We start from the raw sequence: 19,384 nt of genomic DNA, 5'->3' as shown, positions 1-19,384 counted from the left end.
CCATGGGCCGGGACCCCTTCCCAGTGGTGTGTGTGTCTCTGCCAGGGGTCACACGCAGGCGTTTGTGCATTGTCCTGCATTCTGAGCCTCCAGGTCTTGGGAACAGTGACATAAGGGGACGTTTGAGAAGAGAAGGTGTGGGGGGAGGGGACAGGGTGTGGGTCTCTCTCTCTGGGGGGTTTCTGTACATCTCTGTGTGGGTGCACGTGGGTCTGAGAGTCTACATGACCCCAGGAGACCACGTGTGTGTACATGCGTGTGCATGTGGCATGTGTGGCGCCTGTGTCTCTCCCTGCGCCCCCCCCTCCCCCAAGGACTGAATGAGGAGCTCATTAGGCGGCTCCTGGCTGTGGAGGTCACTTCAGTCCCCAGTGCCAGCCTGCCTGGTTCTCCAGAGAAGGGCAGCGATGGGCCCCGCGCTCCCGAAGCTTCCAATTTTGGAGGCCGCATGGCCCGGAGCGCCCGGGGAGGAGTCCGGGTCCTTCCTCAGGGGCCTCCCGCCTGCTAATAGGCGTGACTGGGAGGCCCAGGCAGCCAGAGCTGGGGGATGGATGCCTGCTCGGAGGGAGCTGACTGCCCCACTCCGCCGACAGAAAGAATCTCGCTGCCTCAGAACCTGGCTTGGGGGCGTGTTGGGAGCACAGACCCTCTGGGAGCCAAAATAGACCCAGGGCGTCCCCTCCCTCAACTGCGAAACCACCCTGTGCTCCCCTTGGAAAGAGACCGTAAGATCAACTCGTATTCATGAGGAATTCAGTTAATGGGAGCCTCAGGCTGTTAGAGCAGGTTGGTTGGTCCGACCCGGCCTTTGTGGGAGGGGCCGCTTTGGTCCCAGCCGCCACCTCCTCTGCCCAGAGTCACCGAGGAATGGTGGCATGGCGGGGGGCGGGGCACGAGTTCTTACAAGCGCCTCCTAGAGAGATTTGGTTGGTTCCCTCCTTTTTTTCTAGATGTTTCCCTAAAACATTCCAAGCCCTCCTGTTCGTCTTCAGAGTTCCTTCTGCCCTGGGACTCCCCCTCTCTTCAACAATAGCCTGTAGCTCTCAGTGTTGCCACTAGATGGCAGGCTAGAGACCCCGGAATGGTGAAAGGATGGGCTGTTAATTGCAAGACCTTGGAGAGTGGGCAGTTCTTGCACTGGAAAAATATAGCGATGGCTGCAAAGCCTTAGCACGATCAGTCCGGAAGACTTAGTTGGGTTGGCAGGGGACGCAAGGTCTGGTTGTTGGCTCTGCCAGGACCCCGATCTGTGATCCGGGAAGTCCCTTGGTGTCACTGGACCTCACTTTCTCTACTTGCACAAATCAAGAGGAGGACTGGATTCGATGTGTAGTTCTCAACTTTGTGCATGATGGATGGGGCACCTGGGAGTCACAGTGTTGTTTACAAACCTTATAAAATATGTCCCTCCACGCTACCACGCCGGGCTCTATCCTGGCCATTCAGCCTTTGATGGATAAAGGTAGCACAGCATGGAGGAGGAGGTTGGGGAGGGAGAGAGGAAGGCACCAGATTGTGAGTCAGGAGGCGGGGTTCTGGCTCCTTGCTGTGGCTTTCATAAGTCACTGTCCGTTTCTGGGCCTTGTTAAGATGAGGCCGATTACCTCTAAAAGTGCCCCATCCTGGCACCGGGCAACTATAGGCCTGCACCCCCAGTAAGCCCGTGGCAGTGCCTTCCAAAGCCCACTGGCCCCGTCATTTAAATGTGGAAAGTGCCCTTTGTTTCTCCAGTAAGAAACTAGGGAAGTCACCGCTAGGCTCTGAGCCAGCTGAGTCTGACCTGCGGGCCCACATCTCTAGCTCACTGACCATGACGCCCCTCAGCCCAGGCTGTGGAGGGGGGAGGGAGGGAGGTCTGGGGAGCTCAGGGGCAGCTGCTGGGGATGCTGGGCCTGGCCTGGGTCACTGCCCGCCCGCAGAGTCCTGTCCAGCTCACGGTCCCCTGTGCAGCGATCACCCGCTGCTGTGCAGGGGCGTTTGGGCTGGGCCTGGGGTGGGGGCGAGGCAGAGAGGTGGAGGCCATGCTCCCAGGGCAGGGAGGCAAAGCCGACAGAACTGTGGAGGAAGCCACTGTCAGGTCCCAGCTGTGGGACCCGGAACTGAGACTTCGCTCTACACAGACAGGCCCAGGTTCGAGTCCCAGGGCTCTACTTGCCTGCTGTGGGATCTTGGGCCTCCATGCTCTCCTCCCGGCCCCCATTTCCCCAACAATAAGATGGGGCTGATAAGACCAGTTTCTCTACGGTTTTGTAAGAACTAAATGCTATAACGTGCATAAAGGGCTTAGCACCGAGGTCGATGTGCTGTAGATGGTCGGTAGGTGTTACTGTTGTGAGGAAGGTGCTGGAATATTGAGGACAGAGGGCAGGGGCCTCGGGGCATCCTGGCAGAGGCTGAGGTGGGGAGACAGTCCCCAAGCTGGGGACTGGGCAGGGGGGCTGCGCGGCAGAGCAGGGCGGGAGCTGAACTCCGCTTATGCTCTGTGGACTGACCCAGAGTGATAAATAGCCAAAATCCATCAAGGGCTTTACGTGGCTGCTTTCTTTGGTTTCCTAACAGCCGCAGGATGGTGGAGCTGCTATGATGTCCACTTTACAGATGGGGAAACTGAGGCACAGAGTGGTTGAATAAACTGCCCCAGGCTGCCCTGCTGGCTAGGGGCAGAGGCAGGATTTGAACCTGCCCTCCCAAGACCCCAGGGCTTTGGGCTCCTTTCTACCACCTCTTCTTCTCCCCGGAACTTATAGGTGCCCCAGCCGGCCACCCCATCTGCAGGGCATCAGGAAAGCCCCTGCCCACATCCAGGGTCAAAGCAGAAGTGATGTTGTCAGGACCCTTCCTGAACACCTTTCACTGGCAAAGCACAGAGCTCCTGGGGTACCGGGTGCTGTGTGACCTGACAGGTACAAGTCAGGGCGGGAGGCAGGGAGGCACAGTCATTCCACACAGAGCATTGTTGCCAGGATTCAAAGCTTGGTCCTATGTTGATTAGCTTTGCAACCCCAGGAAAGGTTCCTCTCTTGCTCGGTCCCCTGCCTGCACAGTGAGGATGGCATGTAGCATCTCCCGTGGGTTTGTCTGCACCCCAGGCACAGAACAGGTGCCCAGTGACCAGCCCCTGCCCTGTCTCTCTCACGGAGGGAGGGCCCTGGTGTTGGGGCCTCAGAGGGTGGTGTCCAGAGCAGTGAGACTGGGGTTTGGACCTGGGATCATGGCCAGTGGCTCCACCTCTCAGGCCTCAGTTTCCCCATCCCTGAAATGGGGCTCCAGCCCTCCCTTGCTAGACTATGAGGCCGCAGATGTACGCACAGCATCCTCTCCTGACAGGTGCCGGTACCATACGTCGATTGCATGGGATGCTTATACTCTTGGGATCTTGGAATGAGCCTTGGGGAAAGTCACGGAGAATCTTAGACTCATCGAGCTTCAGAATCCCAGACTTTTGGTTTCAGGGGTTCTGAGGGGTTCTGGTCTCAGAAGAAGAAGTCTTCGAATGACCCGGTTTTGCAGGCACGTCTCCGATTGCCCATCAGGACGAGGGGCTCTGGGCTCATGGCCCTTATCCCAGACCTGCGCTGGCCCTTTCTGCCCAGGTTCATGCCCATCTGGGTCGTGGTTAGGCCAGCCATGCTGAGGATAGATGAAGAAGGCTCCAGGATTCCTTCTTGGATCCTGCCTTGCGAGGCATCTGTCGGACAGGAAGCTGGGAGACTCACCTTGAAACAGGAAGGCAAGTTTACTTGGGCTTTGGGGGCCGCTGCAGGAGGGTCCCACCCCAGGCCATAAATTGGACCTCGGGGCTGACAGTCTTCGGCGCCCACAGGGCCTCCCAGAGAAAGGACTGGCAGAGAGAGAGGAGGGGCTCAGTTTCCCCGGGGCTGCTGCCTTCTCAGAAGAGATGGTGGTGGGTGGGAAAACATCTGGGCCAGACATCTAGTGAGACCCTGACTTGGGAACAAGAGGAGAAGCCAAGTGTGTGGAAGGAGAAATGCCTGGGGGTGGGGCAGGGTGAAGGTGTTCTTCCCCTCCCCCACCACCAAGCTCAGGATGTCCTCTACAGATCCGGAGGGAGCAATTCCTGGAGGGGATACCAGGTCAAGGGAGGGCACTATGTATTCATTCATTCATTCATTCATTCGTTCTTCCGCAGTCGCGTCCACTAAGGGGCCATGGAGATTTGGACGCAGCCCCTTCTCAGGCAGATCCTCAAGCCAGGATCTGTGGGCCGGCGGGACCCGTGCTCTAATGGAGGCAGCAGGGGGGCTGAGCGGAAGGACACTAACATGTCCTTTGAGGAGGTTTTACAAAGAAGGGGTGCCAAGAATGAGTGGGAGTTCTTGGGGCCCTAGTGGGTTCAGGGACCTTCTGTGGGACTGGAGCTAGGACCGGCCTCTCGTGCGTGAACTCTCCTGGGATGGAGGGTATCGGGGTGCACACTTGTTGGCTGGCATTCGTTTCCCGGAGGCCCCCTCATCAGCCCGCAGGCCCCTCCCCCGCTGGGCTGCGGCCAGCAGCTGTGTCCCCGGCAGCACTGCCGTATGCCGCCTGGCCCGGCCTCCCGGGCGCCCACTGTGCCCCTGATTAGCTGGCGTTGGCAGCGGCAGGCATGGCAGACGGCTTCTCCCGCTTGCTCAGCACCCTCTGCTGACCTAGCCAGACCGCAGAGAGGAGGGGAGCCCCTGGGTCGGCCACAGCCTCGGCCCCTCCTGTCCGCAGCCCCGCACCCTTTCTCCCGGCTGTGGGCTGTGCGGTGGTCCGGCTCCTTCTGCTTGAGCTGGGCTGGCGGGGTGGCTGCCTAATCGGGGCTGACAGCTGCTGTCTGCAGACAGCTCCCCGGACCTCCAGGGGAGATGCCCATCAGGAAGCGTGGCCCTGTCCCTCCCTCTCCAGCTCCCCCCCTGCCACCAAGGTCCTCCGGTCCCACTGCCGCCCAGCTTCCTTAGAGCAGGGGGGCTGGTCGAGGGGTCCCTGGTGAAAGAGGGTGATTGGGTTGAACAGCTCCGACAGTTTGCCCCTCTGCCCTCTGTCTCCTGCCGGCACCCGAGTTTAAGTGCCATCTAGAGACTATCTGTACTACCTGACACTTCTAGGCCACACTCCTCTCCCCTAACTCCAGACCCCATGAGCTTATGAAATGCCTTCACATCGACTCCTCCTTCCTCCACCCCCCACCCCTCCCTCCCACCAATCACTTGACCTTCAGAAAGCTCCAGAATTTAGCCATGTCCCCAGCCTCCGCTGTCACTGTCATCTGGACCCAGCCAGATGTGGATTATCATCATGGCAGGTGAGCGATGGCCGGGTAGGTCGGGCTGGGGAGGAACAGACGGACGGGACTCTCTGTCCCCCTGAGAGTCACGCAGAAGCGTGGCGTCTGGCAGGGAGGACATGGGGAGGGCGAGAGCAGGGCCGCATCTCTCGTGGGCTCCCCTCAGCGCTCCCCGTTTCTGTCCCAGGGGAAGGCAGGGCTGGCCTCAGGAGGCAGCAACCACATGGCCACTGTCATGGCCCTGGCCTCGGAGCCTGCGGGCTAGGGCCCCTGTCCCAAGATGTGTGTGAGTGCCGGGGGCGACACACGGGCGATGGTACACTGTCCCGCAGGCTGAACGCTTCTACCTTGGCCCCCCAGAGTGCATGCTGCCCCCACAGCTGACGTGATCTTTCCAACCATCGTAGGACCGCATCTCCCTTCTGCCCATGACCCGCAGGGGAACAGAGGCCAGAGTCCTCGCCCCTGCGGGGCAGCCCGGTCTCCACACCCCCTCCTCCCCCCCACTTCCCTGCAGCCACACTGGCCTCCTGGCTGTTCCCGGCGCGGGCCTGCCTCACCCCCGCACCCCCCCCCCCCGGGTCCTGCTCTGTCTGCTCCATCTGCGGGGGGAAATCTTCCCCAGGTGTGCGCGCCTCAGACGCCCTCAGCTCCCGTGAGCCTGTGACCTGCGTCATCGTGCCGGCGAGGCCTTTCCTGGCCCCCGTTCATACCTTCATACCGACCATGTCCCTGGCCCAGCCTGGCGCTCCCCATCCCTTTCGCCTTATGAAAACTTATGAAAGTTTTCGTAACACTTTCATAACACTTGCACCCAATAAATAAGGAAACGGATTATTTATTATGTTTGTGGTTTTCTGTTTCCCCTTCCCCCATCTAGAATGTCCCACCTCCGGAGGGCAGGGGACTTGGTCTGCTTATCCATTTGTTTGTTTTAACTGATGCACCCCCTAGAGCCTGGAACGGTGCCGGGCACATAGTAGGTCCTCACTAAATATTGTTGAATGGCTCCATCCACCCATTCATCACTCCTTCCCGGCCATCCTTCGGGGGACCGCTCTGTGCCAGACCCTGGGCTGGATTGGAGGATGCAGAACACCCACTGGGGTCCTCGTGCTCAGGACACTGTCCATTTTGGGGGGCATGGGTGGAGCCAGGAGCTGATGAAGGCCAAGAGTGTGCAAAGTGCTGTGACAGAGGGAGGGCGGGGCAGCGGTGCTCACATGAGGGGGACCAGCCTGGCCTGGGGACCAGAAGAGACACCCACCCAGCTGTGGTCTAAGAAAGGAGGAGAGATGGCCTTGTGAGTGTGCGTGAGGGCTTTCCAGGAGCCGGCAGGGGATCGGCCTGGCTGTGTCACAACAGCCTGGAGCCCTGCGGCCCTGGGGAGGGGACCCCGCACGACTGACTGCCCAATGGTGGAGGAGGGCCACAGAGGTGGGGCAGAGTGTGCGCAAAGGTAAGGAGTAGGGATGCTGGGGGGGCGGGCATCTCCATTCTGGCTGGAACAGCAGGTGTATAGGTGTGGCCTGGGGGACACAGGGAGGTGTGGCTGGGGGAAAAGGCTGGGGGCCGTGAGTAGGAGCTGGCGGGTACTTTCCCTGTGGGGATGGAGGCACTGCTAGCAGCTTCTGCTTTTGTCCGCCTCAGAGGTATCCTGACCCTGTGTTTTTCTTGAGCAGCTGGCTGGACTGTCTTCTGTAGACGAGGCCTCTGGGACCCAAAGGGGGCAAGCTCTGTGTCAAGGCTGCCCGACCAGAACAGGCACCCGCATATCCTGTCCTGGGTTGGCGCTCTAGGCAAAGGAGAGACTGCACTGGATGTCCTGGGGACTCTGGGATCCTCGTTCCCTTCTTGGCTGGGGAAGCGGGGCCTTCAGCCACACTCATGGGTTGCCGGGAGCCTATTTCTGGACTCGACCCCAGGCCGAAGGCCTGAGAAGTCACACTAGAAGGCAGAATGAGATAAGCTCATCCAGAGAGATGGCGAGTGAGAGCCTGCGGGAAGTGGAGGCAGGATGCTTCATGACTAACTGGGGGTGGAAACCAGAGAAGACTGCCTGGATGCGGAGGGCTGGGTGGGGGATGGGTGTGGAGGAACAGGAGTAGGAAGGATGGTCTGAGGCAGGTGTCTCTGTCTCCATGTCTCTTGCTCCCCATCTCTGTCCTCTGTCCCCATTTCTTGTTCTCCCTCCCCTCCTTGCCTCCGCCTCCCTTGGCCAGTGCCAGGGGAACTGAGGGCAGAGAGGACCCGGCTGACTTGCCTTAGCTAATTACTTGACTGCGGGCATAAAAGGAGGATTAGCTGGGGTCTCTCGGGGTCCTCCCTGACTCCCTAATCCTGTGGCCCCTTTTCCCTGGCACGGAAACGATGGATTCGTTCTGAGTCCCTAATTAGCTAATTATGCCTTGGCTCAGTGGCCCTGGGACTCCCTGGGCCCAAGGGAGGGCAGTGGAGTGAGCTGGGGCCTGGCTTTGCAGAGGGAAGAGAGGAGGGGGGATTGGGCTGCCATTCAGGGAAGCCAGCCGAGCAGGTTCTGAGGAGCCTTTCAGAATTTCAATATCCTGGAGAACAAGGGAAATGTAATTAATTGAGCAACAAAGGCTGGGCCCCGGGGAGCAGCCAGGCTGGGATTGAGCAGAGCCACCTGCCTCCTCGCCCTCTTTCTGACCCAGCCTCTTCTCCCGTGGCCGCTGGCCGCCAGCGCTTGCCTCCTGCCTCTGTCCCTGCCCCCTCCAAGGGCTCAGCCTGCTTGGAATCTGCCCATGGGCCTCCCAGATCTGTCACCTAGCATAAAGCCCCACGCTCCTTGGACTCCGCTTTGCAGCCTTCCCCAAGCGTGGCCTCTCTGAATGGTCACATACCTTTGTGCCTTTGCCTTGGCTTTGCCTGGCTCAAGTCAGTCCCTCCAGGAAGGTTCCCAGAGCTGACACCACTCTCTAGGCTTGGTTGTGTTTCCCAACACTGTGTCCTCCCCAACCCCCACTAGACGGCAAGCTCTGAAGGGCTGAGATGTGGAATGTTCGCGTTTGGCTTCCTCCGTGCCCAGCACTGTGCCGGGCAGACAAGAGCATCTGGAAGTGTTTGATAGGCGAATGAATGATGGGGCCCCAGAAAGGCCTGCAACTGGCTAAGGTCACATTTGTGTGGTTTTGGATGGATGGCGTGGGTGCTTGACCTGTTTCCTTGCTTCCCTCCCCTGCACACCCTTGATTACCCTGTTGGGGGTGGGGTGGGGTATTGAGTCCTCACTCGCCCTGTCCTGCTCTTAGCTGGAGGTCCGCAGCCTACAAGGGAGCTCCCTGCCTTTCCCCGGAGGAGGCTGACCTAGTTTTGTGGGGAGGGAGGGTGGGGTAGGCATTAATTATTGATTGGAAATCACACCACATAGAGCTCATGATGCAAATCCCAAATTACCCTTGTTAACAACTACCTTACCATCACCCCTGGAATAAGCAAAAATCCGGATAGGGCCCTGCTGTCCTTGTCTCCAGCTTTTCATCCTCCCCTCTCCAATCTTCCATTCTTTCCTCATGACCTATCACATCATTCAGCAAATGTTGGCCAAATCTTTGTTCTGGGCTAGGGCCCGCTGGGTTCTGAGAATGCTGACGCAGACACAGGCCTTGCTCCCAGGAGCTAACAGTCCAATGGAAGAGGCAGGAGGGTAAACCTAATTATACAGTAGGGTTAGAAGATTGCCTAGTGAATGGGGCCTCCAAGGTTGTGCAGTATGCAACCTATACAACTGTCCAAGGCAGCTTAGGCCAGGTCAGAGGTGCTGAGATTGCTCAGAGCAGAAGAGAGAGGGATGAACTCCACCTGGGAAGGAGTGAGAAAGAGTAGGGGAAAGCTTTACAGACAGAAAGTAGAGCTTCAACTGGGCGGTGGTGGCTGAATAGGGATTTGCCAGGCATAAGAGACATGGAAGGCTGTTCCAGGAAGAATAGCAAGAGTAAAAGCGCGGAGGTGTGAAATCTTATAGTATATTTAGGAAACTTCAAATAACTTGGTATTGAGAGAGAAACAGGCAAAGGTAAAGGAGAGAGAGAGAGAGAGAGAAAGCTAGAGAGGTACATAGAGTCAGACCTCACAGGATCTTGGAAGGTATGCACTCAAGAATGATCTACCAGCTCCTGACCCATGTTGGGGCCACAGACATTTGTGTGGACCTTCCCCCAAGAAAAATTCATGTTGTCATACTCGCACATTTTGTAGCAATTTCATAAGGTTCATGGACCTCCCATGGCCCTTCCAGGCTATTATCAGGAATTGCCCCTGTTCTGTCCTGGGCTCTGTTTTCCCTCGGCTGGCTTCAGTCACAGGCAGGCGCTGCCCTGCTAAGGCAAGAGGGTCCCAGCAGCAGTCCCAGTAGTTCCAGGTGTAACTCTTCCCAGCTTCCAAGCTCTGCAGAAAGCGAGCATTTCCCTCCCCGGGTAGTTCCAGCACAAGTCTCAGGGCTGGCACTCATTGGTCCTGGATGGGGTCACATGCCCATCCTGGACCAACCCCTGGGGCTAGGGGAACAGAATGTGCCAATCTGCCCCTGGTTGGTCAGGCCCAGGTCATGTGATCTCATGTGATCTCCATGGCAGCCCAGCCAAACCACAGGGACTGGAGTGGGGGAATGGGGCTGTTTTTGTTTTGTTTTGTTTTTGTTTTGTTTTGTTTGTTTGTTTGTTTGTTTTAAGATTTATGTATTTATGTATTTATGTATTCATACATAAATAAAGATATATTGAGAGAGAGAGAGAGTGTGTGTGTGCACCAAACAGGGGGGAGAAGAGGGAGGGGGAGAAGCAGACTGCCCGCTGAGCAGGGAGCCTGATGTGGGACTCGATCCCAGGACCCGGAGATCATGACCTGAGCCAAAGATAGGTGCTTAATGGATTGAACCACCCCAGTGCCCCATGGGGCTGGGTTCACAGGGCTGGGAAAGGAGTCTGGGTCAAACCGAAGGCAGAGATGACCCATCTGCCTGGGGTTTGTACTCCTGTGGATTCTCCAATTACTGGGGTGGCTGGATCTTCCTTCGTAGAGTCAAGGGGGAGTGGGTGGCATACAGATGGGTAATGAGGTCGTAATGATGGATGACATCACCCAGACTTGGGAGAGCAGGTCAGTTTCACAGGCGGGGACTGGGGGGTGGGACGGAGCCTGTGGAAAGGAAGAGGGCATGGAGGGTGTGGACAGTGGTGTGGATCAGCCCAGGGCAGGAGGGGCAGAAGGGAAGGATAGGGATATAGATGGGCAGGGTGGTAAGTATGTGGGGGGTGGGGCTGCAAGCTGTGGGGTGGGAGCACCAGGGTTTGCTGTGATAGGGATGTGATCCTGGAGCTGGGGAACTTTTGCAGGCTGCTGTCTTCTTGGGCCCCTTTGCTGAAAGGCCTCATCTTCCAAGAGGGGAAGGGACTGGCTTGAGTTCCTATAGGAAGTAGGGCAGCATTTGAACCCGGATCTCTCTAAATCAGAGGTTGCATGCTTTCCACAGGCTTTCTTTTCCTACCTGCCGGGTTTCCGGATGTCAGGCCCCTCCAGGATGTAACCAACACATTCTGCTCCCCTTCCCATACTTGCCTGAAACCCCCCTCGTTCACCCTGATTCCCACCCTGCCTCCAGCACTCACACAAAGGGGCTTCTGTCTCCATTCCTCTTCTTTCCTCTGGGTTGGCTAGTTCTTTGTAGCTATTCCTTGGGAAGGAAAGTCCTCTTCTGCACTCCGGCCAGATCTGAGTCTGCTGCTGCTGGTATGGCTCTCCTGTAGGTTATCTGAGAGCTCTGCCTGGTTCTACCCTGCGGTGGGGTGGGTCAGCAGAGTGGTTCTGGCTGGAACCAGTGGCTGCCCCAGTGATGAAGGACATTTGGGACACATTCATTAGACACCTACTGTGTTCATCTGGGTGGGTTCTGCGCAGAGTGAGATGAGCCAGCCTCGGTCTCGGGCTGCCAGGTGATGGGGGGTTGTGGAGGGAAGGCCAGACTTGGTGTCAGGACCCCTGATTTAAATCCAGACCCTGCTGCTTCCCAGCTGTGTGACTTCAGGCAAGTAGCTTTAGTTTTATGGACCTCTAGATGCCCCTTCTATAAAATAAGGATAATATCACCAGCCTCACAGATTTGTCATGAAGGCTGAAGGAGATCATATTTGTGCATTACCCAGAAGAGAGTTTGGCACATAAATCGTGCTCCATAAATAAATAGCTGCTTATTCGTCCGGAATCTGGTGGAAGTGCGGAGGGGCCCAGAGCCATTTCCATGGCCTATGGGCGGAAGGGCAGACACCAAGGGGAACGTCTGTTTAATGGCTACTGAGCGGGCTGGGAGCAGTTAGGAGCCCCTGCCCATGTGTCCCCACCTCTCCTCCCTGGGCCCCTCTCACTGTTTCTCTGAGCCTGCTCTCCCTTTCTCCTCTGGGGCCCTCTGCTGCCAAGTCTGACGGTCTCTCCCCGCTTCCCCACTCACAGGTATGCGGATCCTGGTGAACCTGCTCCTGGACACGCTGCCCATGCTGGGAAATGTCCTCCTGCTCTGCTTCTTTGTCTTCTTCATCTTTGGCATCATCGGCGTACAGCTCTGGGCGGGCCTGCTGCGTAACCGTTGCTTCCTGGAGGAGAACTTCACCATGTGAGTCTAGCCCCCACCACCCTGATGGCCGCCAGCCATCTTTGCCTGGGGCGGCCGTGGTGCTGATGTTTGAGGGGTTGGTCTCCCCACTGAGCCCCTGGTCCCCATCCTTATTCCCAGTGGGGCAGAGAAGTCAAGAAATGTGCTTAGGTGAGTTGGTGGTGGGTCTCCTGTGAATGGCTGGGCCCTAAAAGGGGCACGAAAGGCGAGTGAGGCCTCAAAATGGGCATCACAAAGTCCTGGTCTAAAATAGGTCCTTAGATGCTAATTCAGCTCCCAGTGACTCTTACTTGACACACAGTTTGAACTTACTCGGTAACTGGGAATGGGGCCGAGTGGAAGGATGGACAGAGTGAAAGCTGCCTACCAGGAGGTCGAATAAGAGGGGAATGGACAATTAAGACCCAAGCAGACGTGATGCCAACAGGGAAAAGGGAGACAGAAAACCTCAAAAGCAGACACAGAACTTGGCCCAATGACAGACATTCCTCTCCATGACTCTGAGTCATCAAGGAAAGGTCATCTCTCAGTCGGCCAATGCCCTGATGAGCAGGTGGGCGGGCTACCCCTCAGGGAGGCGATTGTCAAAGCCAGCCAAACACAAGTCGAGCTTCGGCTCTTCCAGAAGCTGTGTTGAGTTGTCCGAGAGATCTGATATCTATGGAATGCCCGTGGTGAGGGGTGAGCCGTGTCTTGGAGTGTGTGTACCTACACAGATGCGTTTGGACAGGAGCCTACTACCACTTTACTGTGTGTTAGCGCGCTCCTGCCTGGTGCCAGGCCCCGGGGAGACAGAAATAGGGGAGTGTGTTCATTCAGCCTCTCACTCGACAAAAGCACTCAAGTGGCTGCTCTTGCCAAGCCCGTGCTTAGTGCAGAGGACCCAGCCGAAGATGGACTTCCTGCCCTAGGGGAGCCGGTCACAGATGTGTCTACTGAGTGACTCTTGTGGACCGAGGACGCTGCAGGAGGCATGGGGACACTGCCTGGAGTGGGCTGAGCTTTCTCCCTCGCAGTCTGTCAGTCGTGGAGATGAGGTTAAACCAGAGAGCCGGCCTGAGGACTGGGGAAGGGCCTGGCTCACCTGCCCATTGCTGGGGGGACCAGTGGGACACCTGGTAGACCAGAGAAGGGGCACCCTTGTGGGAAGGGCCCTGTGGGAGGGGTGGGGGTGTCTACTCTTGTGTCAATCACTCGGAAGAGGTGGGCCCTGAGGCAGCAGGAGAGGGGGGCACCTCCTTCTCCTGGTCTGGGCTTCAAAGATGGAGCTGTATAGGCATGAGCTCTCAGCTTTAGGCATTCAGGACATGTCCAGACCCCTCTGTCCCACGTGGATCTTCCCCTAGGTCATTCTGCGGCCACCCCATTCTCATTATCCCACTGCAGCCCCAGTGTCACACCCTGCTGGAGGCTTTCCCTCACCGTCCCCCACCGTCCCCCACTCCCAGACACCCTATTGCATTATCTGGTTTGATTTCCTCTTGGCACCATCTCTGTGTGAAGTCACACTTGTGAGTTTATTTAATTTGGTCATCGAGTGTCTCTAGACTGGTTTATTTACTTGGTTAAGGGTGATGAAGTGCCCCAGCGTAACAGGTGTGACTGAGGTGACGCTGAAATTTGACCCCATGTGGAGGCCCGGCGGTGGAGACTGAGCATGGTATTGAGCTCTAGGGCATGCCTGACAAAGCCAGAGCTGGAATTCGAACTCAGGTCCCCCCACCTGCAGAGCCCGCTGTGACTGCCCCCGGTGAGCGTGCTCCCAGCACGCAGAAGCCCCTGCGGAGACCCTAAATGGTCGGTCTGTGGGTTCTTGAGCACAGAATCAAGACAGTATCGCCCAGCTAGGAAGTGGCAGAGGCCAGAATGTGGAGCCCAGGACTGGTGTCCTCTGCAAAGCGTCTGGTCCCTTCTTCCAGATTCTGTCTAAGCATTAGCGTGCACGCACACGCCCGTTTCCGTCCCAGGCAGGTTTTCAAAACGTGGATCGCTCTGACAGGGTTGCTTGAGGGTGTTTTCACACCAGTGTTTCTTACTCTGAGGAGAAATGACGGTTCATCCAGCCAGTCCCTGTGGATGGACCTTGCATGGTTTCCAAGGTGTTGCTCTTACATACAAAAGTGCATCGTGCACACGCGTGATCCGTATGCACACAGTGATCGATGGCTAGGCTCATAATTACGAACAAAACGTATGTCTGTTTTTTAGATTTTATTTATTTGTTTATTTGACAGAGATCACAAGTAGGCAGAGAGGCAGGCAGAGAGAGAGAGAGAGAGAGGAGGAAGCAGGCTCCCCGCCAAGCAGAGAGCCCAACGCAGGGCTCGATCCCAGGACCCTGGGATCATGACCTGAGCCAAAGGCAGAGGCTTTAACCCACTGAGCCACCCAGGCGCCCCAAAGTATGTCTGTTATTATACTTTATTGGTTAAGATACAAATTGCATTCAGTCGTGGGCACGACGACTCAATATAAAGCTTAATGAAGTTTTCCCTGTAAGGAGGCTCCCTCCTGCCCCTGGCCGGTTCCTATCCCCGTCACCCCAAAGTAGCCGCTATTCTGACCTCTATCGCCATAGATTTGTGTTGCCTGTTTTTGAGGTTTCTCTCAGTGGAATCATACAGGAAGCCACCTTTTGTGTCTGCCTCTTCGGCGTAATGTGTCTTTGAGATTCACCCACGTGCTTGTGGGCGGCAGTCGCTTTCTTGTTTCTCGTTGCTGTGGGTAGATATTGAGCAAATATACAAGTATTTATCTTTTTCATGCCGCTGTTGATTTGGGCTGTTTCTGGGGGTTTTTTTTTGCTCTTACGACTCATGCATATTCTTGGACATATCTTCGGTGGATAGAGCCATCCTGTCTTTGGGGTAGATACCCAAGAGTGGAATCGTGAAGGGCGCACGTGCGTTCAGCTTGCGTAGATTTTGTTGCATGGGTTTCTGGATTGATTGCATTAAATGTCTGCTGGCAAAGTCGGAGAGTTCCAGGGGCCCGGCATCCTTGGCAACGTTTGGTATTGTCCTTCTTTTAATTTTGACTTTTCCAGTGAGAGGGCGGTGGTATCTTATTGTGGTTTTAATTTGTACGGTCCATATGTCTAGTGATTAGCACTTTTCATGTACTTATGGGCCATTCATGCGTCTTCTTCCACGGTGTCTGTTATGGTCTTTAGCTATTTTTAGATTGGGTTGTCCTTTTGTTATAAATTTGTAGCGGCCGGTTCTTTGTATGCAGGATTGTGTCTCCTTTGGTGGCAGATATATATATGTATATATTATGCATACAATCATACATATAATTGCAGATAATTTATGTGTATATATGATATATATAGAAATTATATATTTGGTATTTATATGTGTGTGTCTATATATATGTTACATATCTATCTATATATGTATATATAATATGTGTATTTATATATATATATTGCACATATTTTATTCTAGCCTGTTCCATTTTCACTCTCTCTTTTTTTTTTTTTTAAAGATTTTATTTATTTATTTGACAGAGAGAGATCACAAGTAGGCAGAGAGGCAGGCAGAGAGAGAGAGAGAGGGAAGCAGGCTCCCTGCTGAGCAGAGAGCCCGATGCGGGACTCGATCCCAGGACCCTGAGATCATAACCTGAGCTGAAGGCAGAAGCTTAACCCACTGAGCCACCCAGGCCCCCCCATTTTCACTCTCTTAATGGTGTTATTTGATTTGAAAAGAAGCTCTTAGTTGTAATGATCTGGATTACCACATTTTTTAAAAAGATTTTATTTATTTATTTGAAAGACAGAGATCACAAGTAGATAGAGAGGCAGGCAGGGGCGGGGTGGGAAGCAGGCTCCCTGCTGAGCAGACAGCTTGATGCGGGGCTCAATCCCAGGACCCTGAGATCATGACTTGAGCTGAAGGCAGAGGCTTAACCCACTGAGCCCCCCAATCATTTTTTAAGTATTGCTTTCGTGTCCAGTTTAATCTTTTCTTAAGCCAAGGTGATGAAAATATTCTCCGATGTCTTTTCTTAGAAGCTTCCCATTTTATCTTTCACATTTAGGTCTGTATTCCATCTCAGATAATTTTCAATAAGCTGTATGGTTGGGGTCAAGATTTCCGCTCTGTAGGGCATTTGATCATCCCAGCACCGTTGACTAAGAAGTCCATCCCCGCTCTGCGGAGTCGCAGTGCTGTCTCTCTGAACTGTCAGGTGGCCATTTGATGTGGGGTGGGTGTGTACATGTTAATTGTTGTTGGATGTTGCCAACTTGCCTTCTAAAAAGTTTGTATCAGCACACACTCCCACCCTCAGCCTGTGCGCATGTCTGTTTGTACTCACTCTTTTCCAAACTTAGTACTGTTAACACCGATACATTTCCATTTGGATGGGTATAAAGTGATCTCGATGTTATTTTTGTTTGCATTTTCCTATTATTAGCCAAGTGAGCATCTCTTCCTATATATTGATATATTGGTCCCCCCTCTTTTTTTCAAGTACATTGGCCATTTTTATTTCTTCTGTGAATTTTTTTTTAAAGATTTTATTTATTTATTGTCAGAGAGAGAGAGAGAGAGAGCACAGGCAGAGTGGCAGAGGGAGAAGCAGGCTCCCTGCGGAGCAAGGAGCCCGATGTGGGACTCGATCCCAGGACGCTGGGATCATGACCTGAGCTGAAGGCAGCTGCTTAACCAACTGAGCCACCCAGGCGTCCCGTTCTGTGAATTTTTTTTTAAAGATTTTATTTATTTATTTGACACAGAGAGAGAGATCACAAGTAGGCAGAGAGGCAGGCAGAGAGGAGGGGGGGAAGCAGGCTCCCTGCTGAGCAGAGAACCCGATGCGGGTCTCGATCCCAGGACCCTGGGATCACGACCTGAGCTGAAGGCAGAGGCCTAACCCACTGAGCCACCCAAGTGCCCCTCTTCTGTGAATTTTTTTCTTTGCATTTTTATGTCCTTCCTCCCCTAGTGGTTATTTTTCTTTTTCTTACTGAGTTATAGGTGATTTTAATATGCTGTAGTTATTTTTTAAGTTTATTTACCTATTATTATTATTATTATTATTATTATTATTATTATTTTTAGTAATTTCTACACCCAGTGTAGGGCTTGAACTCAAACTCCCGGAATCAAGAATCACCTACTCTTCCAACTGAGCCAGCCAGGCGCCCCTCTTTTATTTGTGTTGTATGTTGCCAGGATTCATCCCAGGGGAATGGCAATCGCTGGTTTGTTTTTGTAAATAAAGTTTTATTCGAACACAGTCATGCCACTTGTTTACCTATTTCCTATGACTGTTTCTCATTACAACGGTGCAGTTGAGTAATTGGCACAGAGACTATATGGTCTGCAAAAAATATTCTCTATCTGGCCCTTTACACAAAAAGCTTGCCTACCTCTGCTTTATCCCAGTTTGTTCCTTTTTACTTAGTATGCTCTCTCTTTGTCTCATAGAAATTTTACATTTGGGGGTGTTGTTGTGCCCGAGTTTTCGCGTCCAAGAGACCACCAAGGAGCCAAGGCCAATGCAATCACACGAGGGTTTATTTAACAAGCTTAAGCTTGGGCCCAAGAATACCCGACACAGCGGAGTAGGGACTTGGACCCCGAGCTTAGTTAAGGCAGGGGTATTTATGGGTGGGGGTCTCTGGAACCAAAGCAGGGTGGGGGTTCTTGTCGCTAAAGCAGGGTGGGGGTCCTTAGAACTAAAGTAAAGTAGGGGAAAGTTCAGCCCTTGGGCACAGGGGTCTGAGATGGCTGTCGGAGCTAAGACGGCTGTACTTATGCTAAGGCTAAACCTGAGGTGGGGTGGCCTTGATTTTTCTCGGCCTCCGCAGGTGCCTGGGTGGCTTAGTCACTTAAATGTCTGACACTTGCTTTTGGCTCAGGTTATGACCTCAGGGTTGTGAGATCGAGCCCTGTGTCAGATTCCATGTTGTGCATGGAGCCTGCTGAAGATTCTCTCTCTCCCTCTCTCTCTGTCTCTGCCCTACTGCCTCCTCTCCCTCTCTCTCTTAAAAAAAAAAGAAGAAGAAGAAGAAGAAAGAAAGAAATTTTACATTTGTATATAGGACCTTTTGACTTTTTCCTTTGTAGCATTTGGATTTTGTGTATTTTATCCAGAAGGCCTCATATATCTTGAGTTAACAAAAATGTTCCCTGTTCTCTTGTAATACTTCTGTGGTTATGTTTGTTACATTTATGATTTTTAATCCACCAGAAGTTTATTATTTTAAATTCTGTAATATATTTTACTTAACCTAATATATCCAAGAGATTATTATTATTATTATTTTAAGATTGATTTATTTATTTTAAACAGAGAGAGCAAGAGGTGCAAAGGGAGAAGGACAGAGAATCTCAAGCAGACTCCACACTCAGTAGAGTCTGACATGGGGCTTGATCCCAGGACCCTGAGATCATGGCCTGAGCCAAAATCAACAATCACACGTTTAACTGACTGCACCACCCAGGTGCCCAAAAGATGATTATTTTCAATGTGCAATCGAGATAAATAATTAATGACATTATTTACATTCTTTTTTTCTTTTGATACGAAGTCTTTAAGAAGTCTGTTTTTGTATATGGAGTGAGGTAGGGATCTAGCTTTATTATTTTCCAAACAGACAATGATTATCTCAACACCATTTATTGTGTAGTTCTTCCATCCCCCATGGACCCGAAAAGGTGTTTCTTTAATAGATTAAGTTCTGTTTTATGTATGGGTTTGTCCCTGTGCCCGGTGGTGTTCCCTGAATCTTTCTGTTCCTGTTGCAATATCACACTCTAGTAATAATTGTAGTTGTATTTTGCTCTCTTGTCGGGTTGGACTTCTCCTCCTCCTTTTAAAAAAGTGTTTTGACTCTTCTCCCGTCCAGATAAATCCTAGAACCATCGAGCCAGGTTCCACGGGAAAAAACAAGTTGGGATTTTGATTGGATTGCAATGGATCATTGTTTTGCCCCACGGGATGGGTAGGGCAGTGATTGTCGTCTCTGTCTTACAGATGAGGAAACTGAGGTCTGCGGAGAGAGGAAGTTAACAGTCCAAGGTCACATAGATGGGAAGGGGTGGGGCAGGCAGAGGATCAGCTTCTCAACTCTTGGATCAGTAAAAGTCGGCATCTGTGGATTAAACATGTCCCCTGAGCTGACCAAACAGTGTGTGGGGACTGGGGAGGCTGAGACCCTGTCCTTGCCCCAGCAGAGCTGCAGGCCCCCAGAGAAGTTGGGTGCTTATGGCCCAGGAGCAATATGGGGGTATATGCAGGGCACAGTCTGGCCACAGGGGACCAAGGACTAGCCCTTAGGGAAGGCTCCCGGGGGGAGGTACCCTGGTGCTGACCACAGTGGCTCAGTGGGAGATTTTTCAACCCTGGGGAAGGAAGGGTGTCCCAGGTGGGGGAACAACGTGGGCAAAGACCTGAAGGTAACGATAGGACCTGTTGGGACAGTTCCGACACACTGCATTGCCTCTCCCCTTTCTGCTACTCCTGGCGGTGACCCC

The 19,384-nt window shown here is 53.6% G+C and overlaps 1 protein-coding gene across 1 annotated transcript in view; it reads left to right on the top strand.

Moving 5' to 3' along the window:
• Window positions 1–19,384, top strand: part of CACNA1I (calcium voltage-gated channel subunit alpha1 I) — a gene marked incomplete at both ends in the record, with an annotated part of 101,823 nt that overhangs the window by 39,315 nt on the left and 43,124 nt on the right. Inside the window, one exon of the mRNA XM_080811364.1 lies at window positions 11,735–11,894. Within this exon, the coding sequence (XP_080667490.1) occupies window positions 11,735–11,894 (160 nt within the window). The remainder of the gene's footprint in view (window positions 1–11,734; window positions 11,895–19,384) is intronic.

This window comes from Martes martes, assembly GCF_963455335.1.
Source record: "Martes martes genome assembly, chromosome: 8".
In the NCBI taxonomy this organism is placed as follows: domain Eukaryota; kingdom Metazoa; phylum Chordata; class Mammalia; order Carnivora; family Mustelidae; genus Martes; species Martes martes.
This window is presented reverse-complemented; position numbering and strand designations above follow the sequence as displayed.